This window comes from Heptranchias perlo, chromosome 17 (genome assembly GCF_035084215.1).
Source record: "Heptranchias perlo isolate sHepPer1 chromosome 17, sHepPer1.hap1, whole genome shotgun sequence".
Classification (NCBI taxonomy): Eukaryota; Metazoa; Chordata; class Chondrichthyes; order Hexanchiformes; family Hexanchidae; genus Heptranchias; species Heptranchias perlo.
In genome coordinates, this window is record NC_090341.1 from 15,852,155 (window position 1) to 15,876,384 (window position 24,230).

General features: G+C 40.9%; 1 protein-coding gene across 1 annotated transcript in view; it reads left to right on the top strand.

The window, feature by feature from the left end:
• LOC137334385 (5'-nucleotidase domain-containing protein 2-like) overlaps positions 1–24,230 on the top strand; it is a 63,725-nt gene that overhangs the window by 32,893 nt on the left and 6,602 nt on the right. Inside the window, exons 7-11 of the mRNA XM_067999101.1 lie at positions 5,346–5,406; positions 8,145–8,247; positions 13,331–13,432; positions 13,930–14,011; positions 21,608–21,694. Coding sequence (XP_067855202.1) covers positions 5,346–5,406; positions 8,145–8,247; positions 13,331–13,432; positions 13,930–14,011; positions 21,608–21,694 — 435 coding nt within the window. The remainder of the gene's footprint in view (positions 1–5,345; positions 5,407–8,144; positions 8,248–13,330; positions 13,433–13,929; positions 14,012–21,607; positions 21,695–24,230) is intronic.

Sequence of the window (24,230 nt, forward strand, 5' to 3'; positions counted from 1 at the left end):
TACTTTTTATGTCTGTGGAATGTTTCTGATTTAGACTGCATCCTATAAAGATGGATGCTTGCTATTTTTTCATTTACATGAAAGACCAAATGAATCTAAGGGCATGTGCAATGTTTGAAACTCATAGCTATTACCTATAGATGCTATATCAGAATATTGAAACCAATTCTAAATCATATATTTGCATGATTTTGGAAAATTCATATAGCATTTTATAGATGGCATCAAAACTACAGTTATAGGCCAGTGATTTGACTATGTTTTAATTCTTAGGGTTTTGAATTTTCCATGAGGAATTACCCCCACCTTTTTAAAAATTATATATTTGTCTGCTAGTAGCTGTAACAGATCTGGTTGTCCAGGCAAACATTTTGGTTGTCTCAAGATACTTTTCCATTAAGGAAGTACTTACTCACATCATAATGCTGTGGTACACTTAAGGATGGGTGGATAATAACAATGGAAGTAGTTCAGCCCTACAAAATGGTCTGTCAAGAGTTTTAAATTTTTAAAAATTTGTCCATGGGATGCGGGCGTCGCTGGCAAGGCCAGCATTTATTGCCCATCCCTAATTGCCCTTGAGAAGATGGTGGTGAGCTGCCTTCTTGAACTGCTGCAGTGTGTGTGGTGAAGGATCTCCCACAGTGCTGTTAGGAAGGGAGTTCCAGGATTTTGACCCAGCGATGATGAAGGAACGGCGATATATTTCCAAGTCGGGATGGTGTGTGACTTGGAGGGCAACGTGCAGGTGGTGTTGTTCCCATATGCCTGCTGCCCTTGCTCTTCTAGGTGGTAGAGGTCACGGGTTTGGGAAGTACTGTTGAAGAAGCCTTGGCGAGTTACAGCATTGCATCCTGTGGGTGGTACACACTGCAGCCACAGTGCGATGGTGGTGAAGGGAATGAATGTTTAGGGAGGTGGATGGGGTGCCAATCAAGCAGGCTGCTTTGTCCTGGATGGTGTCGAGCTTCTTGAATGTTGTTGGAGCTGCACTCATCCAGGCAAGTGGAGAGTATTCCATCACAATCCTGAGTTGTGCTTTGTAGATGGTGGAAAGGCTTTGGGGAGTCAGGAGGTGAGTCACTCACCACAGAATACCCAGCCTCTGACCTGCTCTTGTAGCCACAGTATTTATGTGGTTGGTCCAGTTAAGTTTCTGGTCAATTGATAGTAGATTGATCAGAGCCATTTCATATCTAATCAGGGACTGTTAGAAACACAAAAATAACAAGGCTGAAAGGATAGCCTCTGGTTGCTGTCATTTATCTTCAGGTTACTGAAACTAATGGCTCCTTTTTTCTCTCTCTGCCCGTAAAGAAATGTCATTGATAACAAACACAATGCAATTGAAAAGCTCAGATTGAATCTTAAAGCTGCAGTGTTTCACAATCATTATTCATCTCCCAGGAGCTAAGGAGCCACATTAAACCCCAAGGGCTACAATATATAGAAGTTGTTGCAGCACTTGCAGGAAGATGTGGTTTATTTACTTACACCATTAATTGCTACACTTTTCCTCCAGGTTCTGGCTCTGTGATTGTCAGGAATTTTGGGTCAAAAAGCAGAGGTCAAAGTTATGAGTACATAAATGGTACCTTCCTAAAACTGACTACAACCATAGAAAGTTAAAACCTGTTTATAATGGTGTTGGAGAGAATTTTAAAATCTAGATTGACTTCTTCAATTTTCTATATAGTAAGTTTAAATCGCTTTGATTTGGCTGCACAGTAAACAGAATTCAGTTTGAAGCAGGATTTGGCACAATACTGTGCCTATGGATAAAAGGTGGAAAGAAAGCTAGGGCCATTAAATTAGATTGGGGGGATAATTATGAACAACGTGTACTCTAAAATTCTTGTCTCTGTTATTTTAGTGGAGGTGTCAGCACATTTATTTTTAATGGATCAATGCATCTGCTAAAATAACGGAACTAGGACAAATGTTAATTAATCATGTGTTAGTATCTCATAGCATCATTTTGGTCCAAGTTAAGAACTGCCCAGATTTAGTTCGAGGAGCAGAGATCAGGGAGGCAATTTATGGTCAGTATTTTAAAGTTTAGAGAAGTGAACAAATGAAGAGCAGAAACATACTGTATTGGGACAAAGGTTTTCTAAAAAAATGATTCTGGTCTCTAAAGTGATGTATTAATATTTTCAAGTTAGGATTAGCTAGCATTTGAATAGGGGCATGAAGTGAGTACTTGAGAGTATCATACTTTCAGGTCTGCAATTTGTTAACATTGGTTAATAAAAGATTTGGTTGTCCAGGCAAGCATTTTGGTTGTCTCGGACAATTGTCTGTGCTGTATAACAAAATCACGCAGATAACATCTTCGCTGTAGTAAGTTGGAACTGGTCTGGGAGATAATTGAGAACTTGGAATGATGACTACTGTAGATTATTTATAGTGTAGGTCAGCAAACACAGCAGAAACTTGTCCTCTCCACTCAAATTTCAGTTTCTGAATTAAACTGAAAGGAGTACAGTACAATGGGGTCAATTTGAACTTCCTCCCGGTTGACGGTAACCAGTTAAAATTGAGCGAGGGACTTACCCACTCCTTGCAGGCACCTGTTCCAAGCAGGGCTATGGGGAAAGAGCAGGGGAGTGAGATAGCTCTTTCAAAGAGCCAGCACAGGCAAGATGGGTCCGAATGTGCTGTACCATTCTATGATAAACCAGTGAGGTCCTCTTTAAATATGCAGATCAGCTTCCGGTGACATCATTGAGGCCCGATCTACCATTTTAAACTGAGGCCTGAGCGATCGAGCAATGGCGGCTTCCCCGCCAGGCAAAACCTGCCGGGGACAGCAACCAGGGCCAGAAGAGGCCTAGTAGGTGGGTTTTAATTTTTTTTTACAGGTTTCCTTGTGGACCAGGAAGAGCCAGAGTGCTCCTCCAGGTCCATAAGAAATCCTCGGGGTGGGGGGAGCCCTTCCCTGGGCTTCCTCCGCCCCCCCCCCCCCCCCGCCACCCCTCTCCCAACCAGGATTCCCCTCCCAGAGCACTTACCTTGTGCCGGGGACCATTCTTCTGGGTCCCCAGCGGCGACCTCCTGCCACCTAATTTTAACAGCCAGGCAGCCACTTCCTACCCACTTCACTGCCATTTTGGTCGGGAAATCGGCAAGAGGCATGTTAATGAGGCCTGGCCATTACAATCGGCCGGGCCTCTCTTTTACCCCTCCCAGCGGGATGGCTACTTGCTTTACCGTGTTCCTGCCTGGGAGTTAAAATCGACCCCAACGTGTTTGTTGCTATTAGTGGACAGCCAGAATGAGCTTTGATTTGCATCTATTGTCCTTCCAAAGGAATTATTTTATTGTTGTAACGTGATTCCAAGTGGATATAGTGTTGAAGGTGGTTTGTCCCACTGGGCTTTCAGCACTGTATCTCTTCTTGATTGTAAGCGCAATAGTTGGTCAATGTGACTATTACCATCGTGTGACTGCGCTGGCAGGTATACATAACAATGTCTGCTTAAAGCTGCTTTTATGTTGGTTTTGTGCTACGTTAATGTCACCAGCTTCTGGGGCTTGCGTTTTGCACAGATGGGGGCAACCCCATGATTAAATTGCTGGAGTCGTTGAGGGCAGCTCTTGAGAAGGCCCGATGAAGAACAGGTCACCCCTATGGTTGGCCTTGGCTTTACTTTGGAGATGCTGCAGGCTGCACTTGACTTGAGTATTGGGAAGTGGTGGCATTAATGTGGCACAAAACTAATGTAAATGAAGTGTAAGTTCTTAAGGATGAGAGCCATCCAGAAAGTATATCACCCATCAATAGGGTGGAGGTTAGCCAAAGGCCTGCTCGTTCCTCTCTTTCTGTTTGTAGTGGCTGCTTTTTATTTTTTTTAAAGAAAGAATGATATTTCAGCCAAAAGTAGAAAAATACAAAGCAAGGTAACCACTTAATTACCCATGGGGACGCTGGCTGAAATGGGAGGATGGTTTGAAAGACCTATTTCCTCAGATTTTCTTCTGAATTCCTGAGAAGTGCCTCTTTCTCCTTGTAAAATGGTTATTTAATATGAACATGGCTCAGTGGTCACACACTGGCTTCTGAGTCAGAAGATTGTGGATTGAAGTCCCACTCCAGGACTTGAGCACAAAGAACAGCTGCTATTTCACTGTAGTGCTAAGGGAGAACTGAGGCTCCATCTGCCTGCTCAGGTGAATATAAAAGATCCCATGGCACTATTTGCAGAACAGGGAGTACTCCCAGTGTCCTGGACAGCATACGTCCCTAAACCTGTGTGCAAACTGGCTGCTGTGGTTGCCTACAAAACAACAGTGACTAAACTTCAAATGTAATTAATTGGTTATTTGAGATGTCCTGAGGACTTAAATAGCACTATATCAATGCAAGTCTGTTTGTGCGTTCTCATTCCTGGAATTGTCAGTCTGTGGCGGTGATGTAGTTGGTAGTGGAAGAGGTGTGAGGGTAAGGCAGAGGAGAAAGGGCTGGCAAGGGATCTACACAGGGATCTGCAATCCCAGATTCCCGCTTGTGTTTTTTCAGAGTATGGACTTAAACGGAGTCATCTCCTGCCAATTTGTTTCTTGGTGCGCTCAAGCCTCCATTTAACAGATTGAGAAAAGATTGGCGCTGTAGCCGGACCCTAGATGTGTAGTACTTGCCCGCGTACAAATGTGAGAAAAGGATGGCCCACTTTGAACAGCTGCTGGATTGGCTTATGTCACTGTGCTGGAAGGAGGATGTGGAGATGCCGGTGATGGACTGGGGTTGACAATTGTAAACAATTTTACAACACCAAGTTATAGTCCAGCAATTTTATTTTAAATTCACAAGCTTTCGGAGATTTCCTCCTTCCTCAGGCAAATGTTTCAAGAGCTCCTTGAAGCCTACGCATTTATACATATAGAACAATACATGGTGTTTACAGACTGCCCCTGCAACTGCCCGTTGCCAAGGCAATCACCGTGTTCAGACAGAGAGGTGTCACCTGCAGAACCCCCGAATACACATTCAACAAAAAAACAAACAGGGAAAAAAAACAGAGAAAAAAAACAGAGAGAGGCAGAAACATCCGGAAGGCAGAGAGAGCCAGCAAATGAGGAGATTGAGCTAGCGCAACTGGAGGTGCAGTACTCCGGAAGGACATTTGTAGATGTGATTGTCACCATTTAGAACATTTTTTTGTGGGTGTACTTCTGGGGGAGGGGTCTCCTAAAAGCATATAATTGTTAGTTTGGTGGGGGGCTAATGGGGGAATCAAGAATTCAGGATTTTTGATATAAATATTTTATCGAGAACCTATGAAATGAAAGAATAAAATCTTCTTAAACGTTGAAATCCTTATTGGTTTCTTCTGTCTTTTCAGGATGCCATAAGTACCGTCCATATCAAAGGAATGATGTACGATTGGATTGAAAAGGACATGGGTAAGTGAGCAGTATTTAACACTGTTGTCTCCCAAAGTGGGTTAGACCTGTTAGAAACTGTATATAATCCTGTAAATGCTTAACAAAATAATTCAAAACCTTATTTATTGAACATCTGGGATGCTAGATGCTCAAATATCGGATTTAAGTAGGCGATTCCCATCAGGTAATCATTAAGACAGCACTGATCTGGAGAATGAATTCTCTGTAACAGTCCTACTCGCTGCTTCATACTCTTATTTCAATGATAAGCTAACTCAATGGGCCAGATTTTGCTGTAAAAATAATGGTGAGACTAACAGCGCTTACCATTATTAATGTGCAAATTGAACATTAACTTCCGGTGACCTGATGTGCGCAATTAAACGCGGAAATTGGGAATTTGCTGCTCGAGATGCCCTGCTCCTCCAAAAGCTGACTCACCGTTCAAATGTACTTATCTGGACTAAACTCACCAAAAAACATTAGGGCTTGTCCATTCCAGTGTAAGTACCCTTTTAACGGCATGGTAAGTCTTAATTACTGCCAAACAATTTCTCTGGCACTGAAAATTAATTTTTTACAAGTGTGTAGTCTCATTCCTTCAGATTTTAATTATTATTGAACATTTTAAAAACAAATTTATAAACTTTTTAAAACTTTTTTTCTTTCTGTCTCTTTAATCGCTTTCTCTTAATCCCAATCTTTCTTTCCCTCTCTTTATTTCGCTATGACATAGAATTCGCTATTCAACTTACACTTCCTGTTTCTGACTTTGCGCTGTTATTAACAATGCTTCAGTCTGATTAGTCAAGGAGATACACAGTTACTTGCCCTGTTCACAGAGATCCTAGATGCCCTGCAGATGGTGCCCCGTTGTTTGGCTGTCCCGTTGACAGTAATGTGCTGTGCAAAAGCTCATAGAAAGTCTATGGGCAAGTGCAAGTCTAATGAATAGCTGGCGCTGTTCATTCGCTGCTCACAGCAAAATCTTTGTCACTGAAATAATAACATTGTGCCTCTAAGGTTGCCTCAGAAAGCTAGTATCTGTCCAGTCTGCTGCCTATTGAAATGTAGATAGAAAGAAAAGAAAGAACTTGCATCATCCAGATGTTCCAATGCCCTTCACAGCCCATGAATTTTTGAAGTGTAGTCACTGTTGTAATGTGGGGAAACAATTATGTATTTAAATGGAAGGCCAATTTAAATGTGAGCCATTGTTTACATGCGGAAGACCTAATTTCAATAATGTATTCACACCACACTTAATGGAAATACAATGTTCCCAAACAATTATTTTTTTGCACGATTGCACAAATGCAATGTCCTATTCAGTTTATAAGTTATCACAGTTCTAAGTTTCTGATAGTTATTGTCTAGAACCCATCCACTCCTAAATGTACAAACTCATGTTGAGGTCCAGTTCCACTCATTCTGGCATGTCTCCAGTACATCACCCACGTGGCTTTTTTTCATGTGTAGGACTTGATTGTGGGTGTTGAACATTGTCTGACTAATTAACCAGAAAGAACATCACAGCTGAGCTCAGTACACTCAGAGGCACATTCCTGGCTGATTTTCTTTATTTGTCCCTAGTCCAGGGGTGCTGAGGCCAATTGTAGCAAATCCTGCCCCTCCCCACCTTGGACAGCACAATTGCTGGGCTCCTCTTTGAAATTAGTATGAATCCAACATTGCTATTTTACAGATCAACATCTCTAATTTCTAGGCCAGAATCTCAACTTTTTAATCTTATCAAGATTAAACATTACTTCAAGCAATCAGACTCATCAGCCACTTGTCACCAAGGTTGGAGTTTGTGCTGGAGTTACTTGTCCAAATAAGTCCACGGATTCGAAAGGGCCGAATGGCCTCCTTCCATGCTGTAACCATTCTCTGATTCTAATTTTAGCATAAAGAATGAATATTTAATGTGTTATTGCTAATATATTTGGCTCCTGAGCTTCCACTGGATCTTTGCTTATTTTTAAGATCAATAGTTCAGCCATTTGTTGGGCCTTTTATATATTAACTCTACAGTGGTGGGTTTGCTGCAGCTTTACCTACATTTGTAATATTCAGCATTATAATGTTGAGCTTCACTACAGAGTTGCAGCACTTAGAGTTTTGGAATGGCTTTGTAAAGATATGTTTTCATCCAGTGCAAGCTATACTGTTTCCTGCGCATGTGTCTGTCCTGTCCTTGTCCCTCATTCCCCCACCCACTCATTCCAGGAGAGCAATATTCAGTGTATAACAGCGTAACACCAATCCATGGACTCGCAGCATATGCAGGAAGTAACGGCAAACTGACTATAACTACCCTGGGTAGAACTTTGAAAGCTGTATTTCTTGACGTTTCCTCATCTGTTTGGTGAGTTTTCGTCCTCATCTAGTGGCACGTGATGGAGGGGTTGATGGACACAGCTAGGCTCCCGCAATCAGACCCGCACAATTCCCGCACCCAACTCTGTCCAATTTGTAGGTTGAGTCAAATGTTTTTTATAGGTTTGCAAGAAGATTTGTTAAATAATGGAGCTGGAACTGTAATCTTAAATGAATTAGACTTAAAGTGAGGAAATGAGAGATGAGATTGACTTTTAGATCTGAAATTCACCAACTGTCTTATTCCATTACCCTCAGCAAAATGCTGAAAAATGAGGAGGTGTATCAAGGATTTCTGTTTTTGAAGCAAAAAAAGTGCTCCGTATTAGTATTGGAATAGATTGACAATCTTCTTCTTCCCTCCCCAATCGCAGAAAAACACATTCTTCATGGAGAAGAAACATATGCTGTCCTAAACCGGCTGGTTAATAATGGAAAGAAGCTCTTCCTTATAACCAACAGTCCCTTCAACTTTGTGTACGTGGTAACTTTTGTCATCTGTGCTGTTTGTCATTTTCTTACCATAATCTTAAAGTTGGGTTTGAATGAAATCCTTCCGGGAGGGCATTACTGTCCTAGATACTGGGTTAGCTTCTCCTCTCTTTTATTGTGTGGTTTATAACATTCCAAAATCATATGGGAGTCTGTGACTAAGATATGCAATGACCATTGAATTAATGAGCTCCACATTGCATTTAGCAATTGTAAGTAATCAGTCCAAAAATAAATGGAAGCTGGATTCAATTGTAATATGTTGGGATGAGCCAGTGCCTTTCCTCCATGGTCCAGAAAGTGTGGCTCTATGCTGAGTAAAAGTGAGGCTTACAAAAAACCCAGCAGATCATAGTCACGTTAGTTTGCCATAATGTTTTAACACTTATCTTCGCGTTTGGGTTGTATGTGCTGTGTTCTGTTCCAGCCTAGTACAGTAATAATTAATGGGGAAATGAAAGTGTACCTATCGGCAGCATCCCTGAGCGGCTTCATTATAAATAGCTAGAAAACAACTTCAAACCATAATAATTATGGTTTTGGGACTAGCTTAGTGGTATAAACTGGGCGACATGGACATGTTGGGCCGAAGGGCCTGTTTCCATGTTGTAAACTTCTATGATTCTATAATTCTAATTAAAAGGGGAATGAAAGTGTATTTTTTGTTCTAAGTGACTTTTTTTCCAATGGCAATGAAATCCCTGCCATGAATTCCCTCTGGTAGGAGCTCCCTCCCTGCGAGACTACTGCGATGGCATTAATTACGGGAATGCACCTGCATATTCTGGAGTTGGTCTATTGCAAGCAGAGGGGCTGTAACACCAGACTGGACTGAGAGTTGCTATGGAGCTGTCTGACCCAAGGAAATTACACCATAATCTGGGAAATTTTCACTTCTGGCCAGTAGCCAGGTCTCCTAGGGGTCAGTTGGCTTTGAGGTTGTACACTGGCTACTTATAATGAAGCCACTCAAGATACAGCCCTTGATATTATTAAAGTTTCCTAAAGAGGAGGAAGAAACACGCTACTCGAGGGTTGCTAATAGGTGATAAAATTGCCGTTTTTTTATAAAAACAGAAGAATAACTTTCTTGTATAAAAGAGGCGTGCTTTAAACAATAAGAGCTCCCACTAGACGTTTGTTCACCTTTTAAGGGTAGTTTTTAAAAGGGGATGGTTGACTAAAATGTTATAGACTTATGAGCAACATTTATGAATGCAACTTAAGTGACCTATATAATGGGTCATCTTTTTATCGTAAAAATATGAAATATATGACTTGGAAATATATCGCCGTTCCTTCATTGTCGCTGAGTCAAAATCCTGGAACTCCCTTCCTAACAGCACAGTGGGAGAACCGTCACCACACGGACTGCAGCGGTTCAAGAAGGCGGCTCACCACCACCTTCTCGAGGGCAATTCGGGATGGGCAATAAATGCTGGCCTTGCCAGCGACGCCCACATCCCGTGAACGAATAAAAAAAAAAATGAAAGAAGACCCTATCTTCTTTTCATTCTACTATCTAGAATGATCCAATTGAATGGTGGAACAGGCTGGAGGGGCTGAATGGCCTACTCCTGTTCCTTATGTTAGTATGTCTATGTTTTTGACATTGATTTAATTGGAATTCCTTGCTGGGGAACAAACCCTTTTTTTTGCCTGGTTGACATCAAAGGGTAGAATTTACAGATTTGTACTCCTGATGCAGAGCTTTGTAAGCCAGGATTCTACATTAGGAATTCTGGCAGGCCAGTATTTTGTAAAATTTTCATTCTTGAACAGAGAGGAAATCCTCCACGTCTGAATGTGCTCCCAGCACCTGAAACTCCATGGCAGGAGCACAACTTCCTAAAACTATCTTAAAGTCCAAAGATGTTCCATAATGAGGCAAAGTGAATTGTGCAAAGTGAATGGCTGGGCCATTATTCAGTCAGAAAGGCTTGATTTTCATGTTGACCCATTCTTACTACTGTGACTCGTCCAATGCAGTCGCAAATAAATGCAACTGCCGACCCTGACAAATTGAATTGAGAGACTGACCATGTGTCCAAAGGAGCTGCTAAAAGTGAGCCTTTTCAGAACTGCAATAGCATTACATAGAATTACATCGAATTTTACAGCACGGAAACAGGCCATTCGGCCCGACAGGTCTATGCTGGTATTTATGCTTCACATGAGCCTCCTCCCACCTTACTTAATGTCACTCTATCAACATATCCTTTTACTCCTTTATCCCTCATGTAATTATCTAGCTTCGTCTTAAATGGACAAGTGTGGATTAATAAAGGAAAGCCAGTACGGATTTGTTAAAGACAAATCATGTTTAACTAATTTGATTGAGTTTATTGATGAGGTAACAGAGAGGGTTGATGATGGCAATGCGTTGATATATACATGGACTTTCAAAAGGCGTTTGATAAAGTGCCACATTATAGGCTTGTCAGCAAAATTGAAACCCATGGAATAAAATGGGCAATGACAGCATGGATACGAAATTGGCTAAGTGATAGGAAACAGAGAGTAGTGGTGAATGGTTGTTTTTCGGACTGGAAGAAGGTATACAGTGGTGTTCCTCAGGGGTCAGTGCTAGGACCACAGCTTTTTTTGATATATATTAATAACGTGGACTTGGATGTACAGGGCACAATTTCAAAATTTGCAGAAGACACAAAACTTGGAAGTGTAGTAAACAGTGAGGAGGATAGTAATAGACTTCAAGAGGACATAGACGGGCTGGTGGAATGGGCGGACACATGGCAGATGAAATCTAACGCAGAGAAGTGCGAAGTGATACATTTTGGCAGGAAGAATGAGGAGGGGCAATTCTAAAGGGGGTGCAGGAAAAGAGAGACCTGGGGGTATATGAGAACAAATCTTTAAAGGTGGCAGGACAGGTTGAGAAAGTGTACGGGTTCCTGGGCTTTATAAATAGAGGCATAAGAGTACAAAAGCAAGGAAGTTATGTTGAACCTTTATAAAATACTGGTCCAGCCACAACTGGAGTATTGTGTCCAATTCGGGGCACCGCACTTTAGGAAGGATGTGAAGACCTTGGAGAGGGTGCAGAAAAGATTTACTAGAATGGTTCCAGGGATGAGAAACTTTACTTACATGGATAGACTGGAGAAGCTTTTAGAGCAGAGAAGGTTGAGAGGAGATTTGATAGAAGTGTTCAAAATCATGAAGGATTTAGGTAAAGTAAATAAAGAGAAACTGTTTCCATTGGCGGAGGGGTCGAGAACCAGAGGACATAGATTTAAGGTGATTGGAAAAAGAACCAAAGGCTACATGAGGAGAAACATTTTTACGCATTGAGTAGTTCTGATCTGGGATGCGCTGCCTGAAAGGGTGGTTGAACCTGCTTCCATCATGGCTTTCAAAAAGGAACTGGATAAATACTTGAAGGGAAAAATTTGCAGGGCTATGGGGAAAGAGCCGAGGAATGGGACTAACTGGAATGCTCTTACAAAGAGCTGGCACTGGTTCGATGGGCCGAATGGCCTCGACTTCTGTAATGTAACATTCTATGATTCTATGCATCTATGCTTTTCGCCTCTACCACTCTGAGTAAAGAAGTTTCTCCTGAATTCCTTATCGGATTTTTTAATGACTATCTTATATTTGTGTCCAAAAGCAAAATACTGCGGATGCTGGAAATCTGAAATAAAAACAGGAAATGCTGGAAATACTCAGCAGGTTAGGCTGACAAGAGGGATGATGGTGCAAGGCAAAGGGGGTGGTAATGGGACAAGTAATGAAATAAAAGATGGGTCTAGAGGAGCTGTAAATGGCAACAGCAGAACCAATACCAATACCTGCTTAAAAAAAATGGGAGCAGTGGTTATGATCTGAAGTTGCACCCTAAGCTTTCAATCGCTTGCCATTTTAATTCTCCGTCCCACTCCCACTCTGACCTCTCTGTCCTCGGCCTCCTACACTGTTCCTATGAAGCTCAACAGAAGCTCGAGGACCAACACCTCATCTTTCGATTAGGCACTTTACAACCTTCCGGACTCAACATTGACCATTTTCTCGGACAACAGGTGCTGGTAATGGTATTCAAATGAACCCCAGTGCATTGTTCGCACTTTTTATGACTTTGTTAATCTTTGATCCTAATGATCAACAGTGGTGTAAACACACTTTATCCTCACTCTGTAAACACAGTCTTTGGGGAGCTAAGCATTTTGGGTATTTAACAAAAGTGCAAGCGATAGTGAATATCTCAGAATGCAACATAAAATATAACCTAAAGAAACTGAGAGCCAAGATTCGCTCTCTTTTGCATTAGAGAAGTGGCAGCATCCTAAAGGCGGTAACATATTTAAATTAAAAGGAAATCATTTGGAGTTGGAGGTTTTCTTTATACCTTGCTCCTTATTTTTTGAAGCACTCAGCATTACGCAGAATATCCCTTATATATCCAAATTATAGCAAATGTTTTGCTTGCTTATCTCAGTTACAAAACAATCTGATTTTAAAGATTTTATCCATCTGGTACTAAGTACAAGTATAACTGTACCTTTAATTTCATGAGCCTTGCTGTCAGTTGTGTTGATTTTCTTTCCAAGTATGAAGTAATAAATTGACCCTCTTTGACAGGATTGCTTTAAAGTCTGTCCATCACTCCAGTTGTAATAAATCCTTCATACTACATGTGTGGTCTATGAATTGTGAAGTTTTTTTTGTATCTCTGCACCATTGACGTCACATAAATTAATTTTAAAATTATGTAAACGCAACCTGACAGGGCCGGCAGTGATAAACTAGTAAGTCACGAGTAGAGATATCAGGCCAGCCTAACTTGTGAAAGTATTTGTCATATTTCACTGCTGGGTATGACTTGTCCCTTCATACAAACTACAAATCTAAACCAAATCACCAGTCAGCTGCAAAGAAACTTTGAAAATAGGCAGACCTTTGTTGCTAGACTATGTATAGTACATGTTACCAAAAGTCCACAGTCCATTAAGATTGATACGTTTTTGAGAAAAAAGCACATCCTAAGTGCACTAATGTGGTAATGTATTTACACAATCTTCTTCACGTACCCTCTCTTTTTTTACAGTGATAAAGGAATGAAATACATGGCGGGAAAGGACTGGCGGGATCTTTTTGACTTGGTGATCGTCCAAGCTGACAAGCCGACCTTTTTTACGGATAAGCGCAAGTAAGTGGTGTTGTAAGCGTTTGAAGTGGAGCATATCCTTAACTATTCTGTTCACTTTAGTTTGGCTACAATATGTATTCTACATGTTGTAGAAAACCATTCAACGCTGTCAGATAGAAAACATAACCAATTTTAAATAACTATAAACTGTAACTCTTCTGGACTAATGTGATTTTCAATGAAGAAAAATATCTAGAAGCATATGTAAAGTACAGACTCATCCCAGGATCTCTTTATGGTAAAAGCCAAGAGCACAGAGAGGCAAACATAGAAAGGGTCAAGCAAACCTTCTTTGGAAAGCTGATCAGAAGGAAAATAGTATTTTCCCAAATTAAGAGCACAAAGTAAATATATGGAATTGCATTTTCTGTGTAACTATGCCTGGCTACTTGGCATCTAATGACAGAGATTAAGTCTGTCTGGGTTGCAATTTTTCTGCAGTTTCATCCTCGGACTGTCTAATTACTGGCTGGGTAATGATTGTTTTCTTTTGTCAGGCCTTTCAGAAGACTGGATGACACGGGTGCACTGCAGTGGGACAAAATCAACAAACTAGAGAAGGGCAAGATGTATAAACAGGTCAGAACAATTGGTCCGTGTTTAGTGCTACAGTGTGTTTTCCAACATTCCCTTGATCTGTATTGCATTGCTGGGATCATATTCTCTGATGTTTACTAATGTTGGTCAGCATGAAGTGGGAAACCTGCCTTATACTCAAGCTGACTTTTTCGGTAGACTTCATAAATGGAGAAAAATATACGTCAAGGCTGTTTTTCTTCTTGTAAGTTGAACCGTAGACTAAAGCTGGAGAAAGACTGGTCTTACCAACTATGTTTCTCTAACTGGTTATAGTTAAATTAATTACCCATGTTGAATATTTCAGTACTGCTCGAGCCAAGAGCGTGAGGCTAAAAAAAGATTTAAAGAAATCAAACTTTTCAGATTAGGGGTGGGATTTTTTAGGGTAGTTTGGCAGGGGGGGGGAGAGAAAGGAAAAACACTGCAGCGATAACATTGGAGGCGATTGTTTTGGAAAATAAATAACTTTTAAAACATTTGATTGATTATACAGTTCACTGGATTTTTGTTGGGTTCATGCAGAAGTAAGAAAAAGTCAAAGAATAAGGACAATTTAAGTCTACCAATGTGTAAAGCAGTTCTGTTTGATTTCCTCCCCCACTTCAACTCTACTGAGTCTCCAATTGGCATTTCCCAAGCAGTGAGGAACAAATGATGGAGAGTCATTGCTGGACTTTCTTGGGCCTGATCAGGACCAGCTTTGAGTGGCATTGCTGGAGGCCTGGGAGGAAGGCAAGGGAAATACTTGGCCAGTTCCGAAGTGTACTGGCTCAGTACCTGCAGTTCAGCAGCCAAGATGAGAAGGGGTGTTAACCTGAAGCATTTTCCACTCTACTTGCCCTCTGAGCAAAATCAGCTGGCCAACTTGCTCCCTGCTGGTGTGGGGAGCTTGCAAAATATATGGAAATAATTCCTTCTTATAGGAGATATCTTTATATTCCCTCCCCATGGAGTTTCCAGCAGAAGGGAAACTTAGAATATCCCCTATAAGAAGGGCCGCTTTCTATATATTGTGTTTTCCAATTTTCTTCCACTTTCTCCCACCCTCTCCTGAAGATGCTGACTCTTGCAGGGGTAGAGTTCAAAGACAGCCCTCTCTCTGGCCCAAGTGGCCATTTTTGTGTGAGCCTAGACTGTGAGCTTCAGCAGGCTATTCAACAATGGAGGACATCACAGGTGAGATGGATCCTGTTCTCGCCCACTGTCCATACATATACACTTCAGAATGAGAATCCTTTGCCTCCTCCTCTTCCCTCTTTAGCTTGGGGACACAGAGGCCTATGCTGCCCCAGCTGAGATCAGCTAATTTAGCACCGACTGAGAATTCAACTTCACGTGATCTGGTCTGTATGGTTTATTGCTAAACTGAGTGATGCCTTTAACCACAAGACCATCAGGGGAGTAATAAGGTGGACTTTTAATTTTTTTTCTATTACCTAAATTGGCTGTGTCTGTGTAGTTTTATATTGACAGTACTCCCATCCACTCCCATACAACCCCCCTCCCCCCAACTCTTGCCTCCTTTTCATTTTTTTTCTGTGTGAATGTACAGCAGTAGGCAGCTTTGATGTGCAATACAATAGAATGATGAGCTGGCTGTATCCCAGTTTGGCTGACCTGGCTGCATCTCTCTGCTGTAAGCATATTCACCTCAGTGTAGTCCAAGCACAACAAGCTGAGTTCCGTCAAAAGCCACACGTATACATATACATATTAATGGCTGCTCAGATTTAAGCTATAATAATTTAACTGAAATGTGCTGTTTCTATTTCATTATGCAGCTTTTTTTATAGTTCAGTAGATTTGTATAATTTTTACGATAGCAATTTATTCATTGATTTGTAATTCAGAGATCGTTGTCTTTGATGCTGTGATTCTCTGGGTACTTCAGCATAGTCCTTCTTCCTTGTTACCATGACAATATCCCTCTCATTCTAACAAACAAGCAAAACATGCTGAATGTTTTGTCCCATGCATCCACTGTGAAATTGAAATGCGACTCTGATGAAGATCAGTTGTATTTTCACTCACGTTACTGCGGCTGTTCATGAAGTCAGTTTTCATGTTAAAACCAAATGTTACATAATTTCAGTCTTTTTTTGTGTGCATGGTAGCCTTCTGGGTTTCTGATCCCAGCTAACCGGCCACGGAGAAGCAGCAAGTAGCGAGGAGATGCTTCCCAGTTAGGAAGGGAAAAGTGGAGGATAAGTCCTTTTATGTACCTTATGAACTGATTGCATGTCAGGAGACCGGAGAGGGTCATTTGTCCACCCATTGGCTGGTAACTAGTGTTCAGAGGAACTGAAAAGAAGGAACTAACTTAAGGGGGAAGTGGAAATAAAGTTTCAAGAAATCAGATACTGAAGGAAGTGATGTCTTTGAAGGTGTCAGCTGTGGCCCTCTCAGGTGGACGTAAAAGATCCCGTGGCACTATTTCGAAGAAGAGCAGGGGAGTTCTCCCTGGTGTCCTGGCCAATATTTATCCCTCAACCAACATCACTAAAACAGATTATCTGGTCATAATCGCCATAATCTCATTGCTGTTTGTGCGATCTTGCTGTGTACAAATTAGCTGCCGCGTTTCCCTACATTACAACAGTGACTACACTTCAAAGATACTTCATTGGCTGTAAAGCACTTTGGGACGTCCTGAGGTCATGAAAGACACTATATAAATGCAAGTCTTTCTTTGTCTTTCTTAGTATTAGTAAATGGATAGGTGACAATTCAGGTCCACTACACTTTTTGAAATAACGAATTCCTTATTAGAGTCATTTCATAAACAAAAATAACTTCTTGGATGGCAGGCCTTAGACAATAATCATTAGCCTGCAGCAACCTCAATTAGCTATAGTTCTTTTCAGGGAAAATGTCATCATGGCTCAGGTGGCCTAAATAAGTACAAAGCACTATGAAAAGAAAAATAAGTAACATTTGAGATTAATTCGTAATTAAACGAAAATGATAAGTTTACCCAATGAGTAGCTGAGCTATACAAACAAGGGAGTTCCCAGGTTCGATCCCTGGTAAGTGTTGAGTTGGCAGATGTCAGCTAGGGTTGCAGGAAAGGTGCTAAAATTGGCCTCAGTATCCCTGGGCTTGGGGGTGGAAAATTGATCAGGGTTCCTGCACCTGATCCTTATCCCACAACATCTGCTGGAAAGTGCATGTGTGTGGACATTGGGTGAGAACAAGATTGAATGTTGCTGTGATGCCCCTGTGGATGAATAGCAGGCACAAGAATAATGGCCAACTGTGCGCGGTGCCAGAAAGCATAGCACCTGTGGAAGTGTATTCCATCCAGGAGAGCAGAGAATAAAGTTGATGAGGGGAGAACATGTGAATAACTTTCTACTCAGTAATTGTTTCATATAATTTCTTTACAAACAGAAACTAAATCCATCAAAATTGGCTTTTTAGGAATAAACCATGGGAGTTCCTACACAAAAGGGAGACCGTTGGCTCATTGAGCCTGTGCAGCTTGCTCCTTTATGTAAGCACTGCTCACAATTAGCATGTAAATCACTTCAGTGCAACGGTGAATTCCTTTTATGCAGAATGGGCAGCGCTTGGAAAATAGAGAGGTACAAAATATTTCTAAACAGTCAAACGCTGGTTTCTGGCTGTAAATTCTCATCATTATGCATCAACCTTTGAACATAGAAGATGGAAACGTGACAAACGGAGAAGGGAGAAATTTGAAATACAACAGCGGACTGTATGAGATTCTAACTTTTAAACTTCAGTCTGCATGTTGCCATGTGGAAAAATGCATATGTGGAGGTAACTAGAAGGTTGTTATTCAGATGAAGGACTCTAATGGTGCCACAGAGTGTGAGAATGCAACAAAAGAAGGTTCTTAGTTACAGCAAGCTGTAGGATTGAATTACAGCCTTTAAGTCCTTTAAAAACATGTAGTATTTCTTGTCATATGCGCCAACTGACTTTGCAATGAAGCAAGGTATTAGGAACTGTGCCAACACAAGGGCGCTACTGCAGAAACTGGGTGCTTGGAGGGGAATGCTAATGACTGTTAGAGGCAGTGCCCTGATAGTGAGAACAAACCTCATCTTTGATTCACAGGACAGTATAATAATTAGTCTGGAGAATAATTGTGGACGTATTTCAAAATTTTATCTGGTATAGTAGTCACTCATTGATTAGCTGCATCATCTTTTCAGTGTGTAAACTAGAACAAACATATCAGTTTTTAATCTCAGCTTCTATAACTTTTATTGCTGGACCATGCTTTGTGAGGATTGGAACAGAACTTGTAGTCAGATGTATTTCTGGATACGTATACATAGTTTGACAATGTCATGACTCAGTCAGTTGGGGAGCGGCAATCTGGCTCTGTCAATAACCCTGTCATATTTTAAACATGACTCTCAGTGAAATGCAGATCTGCTTTCCACCAGTTGCCTCTCACTTGCAGTTTGCACTGCATTTGAAATTTAATGCAGCAACAATGACAACTGGATGTGTGCTTTACAACGTAAAGGATGTCTGTGCTTGGGAAGAGAATATCTTCCTCATTTTTGCCATCCATTGTCAGATATAGCATGGGCTTAAGTGTATCAGTGTGAAATACCATTCCCTTGCTGTCAATTTCACACATGCCAACCGTCTGCATTTCACGTGAACAGTCAGCATTTTGGAGTTAGTATCTGCTTCTGTGTGTTTGCAGATGAAAATCGGCACTGCTTCCAGCTCCTACCTGATGCTGCTGTTCCAGGGGATGGAACTCTGCTGCACGTTGTGGATGGGATTTTTCACAGGAGTTTTGTGAGATCAGGAATTCCTGCCCATACCGTGCCACAATAGCAGCAGCATAAGGTAGGAACCAGGAGGGTAGAAAGGTGCCATCAACTCTGATAATTGTATGCATCCGATGAATGAAAACAGCTGGAATCTCTACTGACTGACAATAGACAGTGAACATATTCAATCTTACCACAATCTTCACCATTTGTCTGTTCAAATGACAAAACAGTTCTATAAGTAGCCTGAATGCGCTCACTGGGTGAGTGGTGCAATGACAGGCTGCACTGATGGGCAATAAGATGTGAGAGTCTCCCCAGCTCAAGTTCCCAAAGTCAAGCAAAAGTCCTCTGCATAAGGCAATCCCATAAGAGTGACAAAGAAAAACCGAAAGAAGAGCAAACTCGCATTACTAATGCACACCCAGCTCCTGACCATTTACAGGGAGCGGCATTGGTGGGAATTAGGTGCATAAGACTGTAAGTAAATAACTTTAGGAACAGGACACAAAATAAGGTCAACACAAAAAACCATGGCATGTTAAAGAAAGGCACAACTTTTTCATATCACTAAGTCTGTTCAATTTCTGCAATGTAATTGACAGCTTCTTCGTTCTTTATAAGTATAATAACCTGTTAAAGTTGGCAGATTTTATTCCGTGCCTGTCGGACAAGGCCTGTGTTACCAGTAAGATTCTAAACTATGAGAAGAAAGATACTTGTAACACAAATTACTATGTAATTAAGTCTGTTTGACAAACCTTTAGCCCAGTTTATGTTGCAGGTGTATATCTCTTTTGGCTTTGGAGCCTGAAGTGTTATATAAATTAATGCCAATGCAGGAAAGTGTAAGGAATCTTACAACACCAGGTTATAGTCCAACAGTTTTATTTGAAAATCACAAGCTTTCGGAGCTTACCTCCTTCGTCAGGTGAGCGAAGGAGGTAAGCTCCGAAAGCTTGTGATTTTCAAATAAAACTGTTGGACTATAACCTGGTGTTGTAAGATTCCTTACATTTGTCCACCCCAGTCCATCACCGGCATCTCCACATCAATGCAGGAAAGGACAGTGAGTTCTTTCAGGGCTTACTAAAGCAGGGCTGTTTTTGCTTAACCTGGATGTCCTATTTAGCAAAAAAAAGCGTAAAATTCCGAACACCTTTGTACAGTGTTTCAGTTTGATAATTGCTTTGTAGTTAGCTGATGGGAATGAAACCAAGGCGTTTTACTTGAGGAGATTGGTTCTGGTTTTGTGTGCATTGCATAAGTTGTTTCCTGCTAGCTGATCTTAAAATAGTCAGTTGTAAGCCCCAAGCAATACTAGCGATCACATCAGCTACCTAATATTTACTTAACAAAACCATAATAAGGTCGATTAAGAGATGGGTGGTCCACAAAATATTTGTTACGATTGCATATTTGTTGAACAGCGTTGTATATATTTTGTAAGCTGCCCCATCTGCCTTTTAGAAGGGGTTAGCACTGTGCCAGCATTAGCCCTTACTTCTTGCAGCTTTTAACATATAATGTGCATTTTGACAAAATGTTTTAAAGATACATTTAAGTAAAAGAAAGATTGTTTTTGGATGATTGTGTCCAGATACCCTGATGTTTATGTGGTTTTAATGTGACCGTGTAAAACTACATTGACTGTTAGTGTGGCAGGTTGAGCCAATCATGTTGAGGTTTAACTGTACTAATATTTTATTGATACATATTTTAGAAACAAGTCATTTTTTCTAAGGGAAGGGGGAACCATACTTGTTCCCAAATTGATGGTTAACATTTTTACATTTCTTTAATCATGACAACTGGGAAATTAAGTAATTACTGCAATGCGTTACAGCTTTAAATAACTGAGGCAAATGGAGCGCTAGTCAGTATTTTATTTTACATGAAGCACTACTTTATTGAAAGAAAGAAATAACTTTTATTTATATAGTGCCTTTATGTCCCCAGGCCACCCCGAAGTGTTTTACAGCCAATTAAGTACTTTTAAAGTAGTCACTGTTATGTGGGCAAACGCAGAAGCAAGTTTGTGCACAGCAAGGTCCTACAAACAACAATGAGACAAATGACTGGATAGTTTGTTTTGCTGATGTTGGTTGAGGGATAAATGTTGGGCAGAACAACTCCCTGCTCTTCTTCAAATAGCACCATGAGATCTTTTACATCCACCTGAGTGGGCAGCCGGGGCTTCGGTTTAATGTCTCATTAAAAAGGTGGCACCTCCAACTATGCAGTACTCCAATGAAATGTCAGCCTAGATTTATGTGCTGAAGTGGGGCTTGAACCCATGCCCTACTAAATCAGAGGCAAGAGAGCTACCACTGAACCAAGCTGACAGTTATCTGATTGTCCAGATTTATTAAGAGTCAACAATATATTTTTTTTTAGCTCAAGAAATGTCTGTGCAAAAATCTGGTGTATTTAATAATTTTTTTCATTTAAAGAAATTAGCAAAATAAGGTATTGGGAGTAAGTTCAGAAGTGGCTTCTGAATCCAAACTGATCCAGACCTCCCAGGTCAAGTCCATTTATCTCTGCCATTTCAGTTCACTCTTGGCAAGTGCCACCCCTCCCCCTGTCTATTTGAACCCATGATCTAACATATGTATTTTGTCAGGTGTTGTGGGTTTTCTTTTTCGATATTTTGCAACTGCCATTTTGTGGCTAACACTGGTCAATTGCTGTACCAGTTTTTAGGTTTCTAAGAATCTGTTCGATGCATTATTCAAGACACCTCTGTAACCTTTGAAGGCTAACCCCATATCTGTCCCATTGAACAGTTTTTGAAATGTCAACCCTTACTCGACTTTATCCTCTCAATCTGCAGGGAAACCTATTTGATTTCCTACGGTTGACAGACTGGCGTGGATCCAAGGTGCTTTATTTTGGTGACCATCTGTACAGTGATCTCGCAGTAAGTACAGTTTTACATTGTAACTCAGAATTTTCCGAGCTAGTGTCCAAATAATTTATATGCTGCTGCATGAATTTTAACAGCAGCTTAATGGGTCAGCTCACAAAAAGATGAATGGTCAGTGACTAGAAAGCTGTTGGATTGTGCTTTGACCCATAATCATTGATACTCTCTTCTGTATGCTGCACTGAATAACGTTCTGTACTTGTTTTCTTTTTACAGGCACAGATGTAAAGTCTGCCTGCTTTACTGATTTGGGTGGGATATTTCCAGAGTATACTTATTTAAGGAAAAATGTTTGACTTTGTCTTGTGATGTTTGTTACGGATTCATGCACTAATGGCAGATTGGATGTTTTGTTAGAAGCTGCTCGCACATGGAAATTTTGATTAGATATAGAGCTGCTGTATTGTGTTTTTAACTCATTTGAAAGATGCTGTTATGTAAGTACTGACATGGTAGTGTACCCTGATTGCTGTTAGAGCTGCAGTCTACTTGTGATGAGTTGAAATGTTTTTTTCTGGACAACTTCAGTGTAAGAGGCATTGAACCATAGTCTACTTAGAAGAGTAACATGGGGCATGTTGCGTGGATGAATATTCAAACGTTACCTAAGAAGCTTCATGTATTATTTCTTACCAAGCCGGCAGTCTTTGATTTCCAGTCACGACAGACGAGGTCACCTTTGTCCTATTGGTCAATGATTCCACATAGGACCTAAGTACAGGAAGCTGCCATAATAGGCAGAGCCAAGACACCCCTAGAGAAAGAATCCAAAAGGGCAGATAACTGGAAGCAGAAGCAGTATGCCCGGATGAAAATTACATTTTACAAAGCCTATTGGATTAAATCTAGTTTGAGCGTAGAGCACAAATCAATGTGGCAGTGACCCTTGATGCCATCAATGAGCGTGGAAAATTTAAAACTGACAGCTAAGCTGCTGCAGTCTATTGTCAATGGCCTGGAGTTAGTACAAAACATGATGATGCATACAGACTATTGCTATGCGTGAGTAGTCTCACTGTTTCTATTGCCAGCGGCATTTAGCTTTCTCGTTCCTATCAACCAGGTCAAGTCTGATATTACAAACAAAAATAGAAAATACTGGAAGTAAGTCGTGGGTTTAGGTATGTACCCTTGATTAAAAGAGTCCGATTGGTAATCCTTTTCCATTGGCCTTTGAAACGTAAACTGTATCAAGAAAAGCAAAACCGTTTGCTTATAGGGGACAGTGCTGAAACACGCTCCCATACTTCACATCAGTTGAGGTTGTAGGAGTGTGGAGTATTGAGTGGAATATTTGAGAGATGTGTAATGATGCCTTTGACAATTTGTGTTGACAACTGAAATTATTGCACTATATTAAATAATGATTACATCTTTGTCCACATTTCAAAAGGTTACATATAACAGCTGTCTTTAGCAAATACATTGAACAGTTTAGCTTGATAGTGAAGAAAACTAAAACTGCTTTGGGTTTTTTCCCATTCTGACGACTGGCAGTTGAAGAGGAGCGTTGTTGGATAAATTCCTCTGCAAGTCAGACCTGGAGATGCGTTGACCGATTACACCTGTTCTTTCCTCTTGAAATGTGACTGACATTTGTGTATTTCCTGCATTGTTTTGAATTTATTTTTTATTTCAGATCTCCAGAATTTTCAGTATTCTTTTTATCACAACTTGTGCTGTCTTGATTTCCTATCTTGGGTAAAGCTTCAACACAACCAGTAATAGCATTGGTCGTAGCACTAATTAATTCTGATTTAGCTGAAGAAATCCAAAGAGTAAATTATGATTAGAAGCAGCAAAGTTGGGCCCAGAAGCTATGTAAATGTTGTATGACAGCAACAGCCACGAGTTGTACCATTTATACATGTAAAATATCGAGTAATATTAGCATTTTCTGTGTGAGCGATTGTAACTTCCCTCTATCCCACTCTCACCCTCAATGTGCTGACTCATGCATTTCCTTTGGTGGCAGCCGCCTCTGGTAACTTGCCATATGGTTTCTCATGTGTGAACATCAAGCGACAGTGTTGGCAAGGTACTTTGAGGGTACCAGAGCTGAGCCTGTCCTCACCTAATGATACCAACAGAGGGTTACCAAATGGGAATCAAGAGTGGGAATCCTGGCTGATTTCTAGTTCCCTTTCCATCCACCGTCTCCCATATCTAGTCGGGGGAAACTGAGATCAATTTTGTCCCAGCTGAGTCCATTTATCCTGTACAGACCAGGGACTGAATCAGGGACTTTCTAAGTCTGTTTGGTACAGTCCCACAGCAGGCACTGCATTCACCCATTGATCTATCAGGAGACCTACAGATCACTTGATACGGTTTTCAAATTTAAGTTTTAATGCTGAAACTCCAATCAGTCTGAGCAGCACTAGAGACATGGGACAACACACGTTGGCATGGCACATCACTGAGGTTCTTCATGTTCCTGTGAGATGTGCTATCAATCAATTATAATCCCACTTTCATTGTATTGAAATTTATGCACATGGGTAAAATGATGAGTAAACTGTTTCACTGG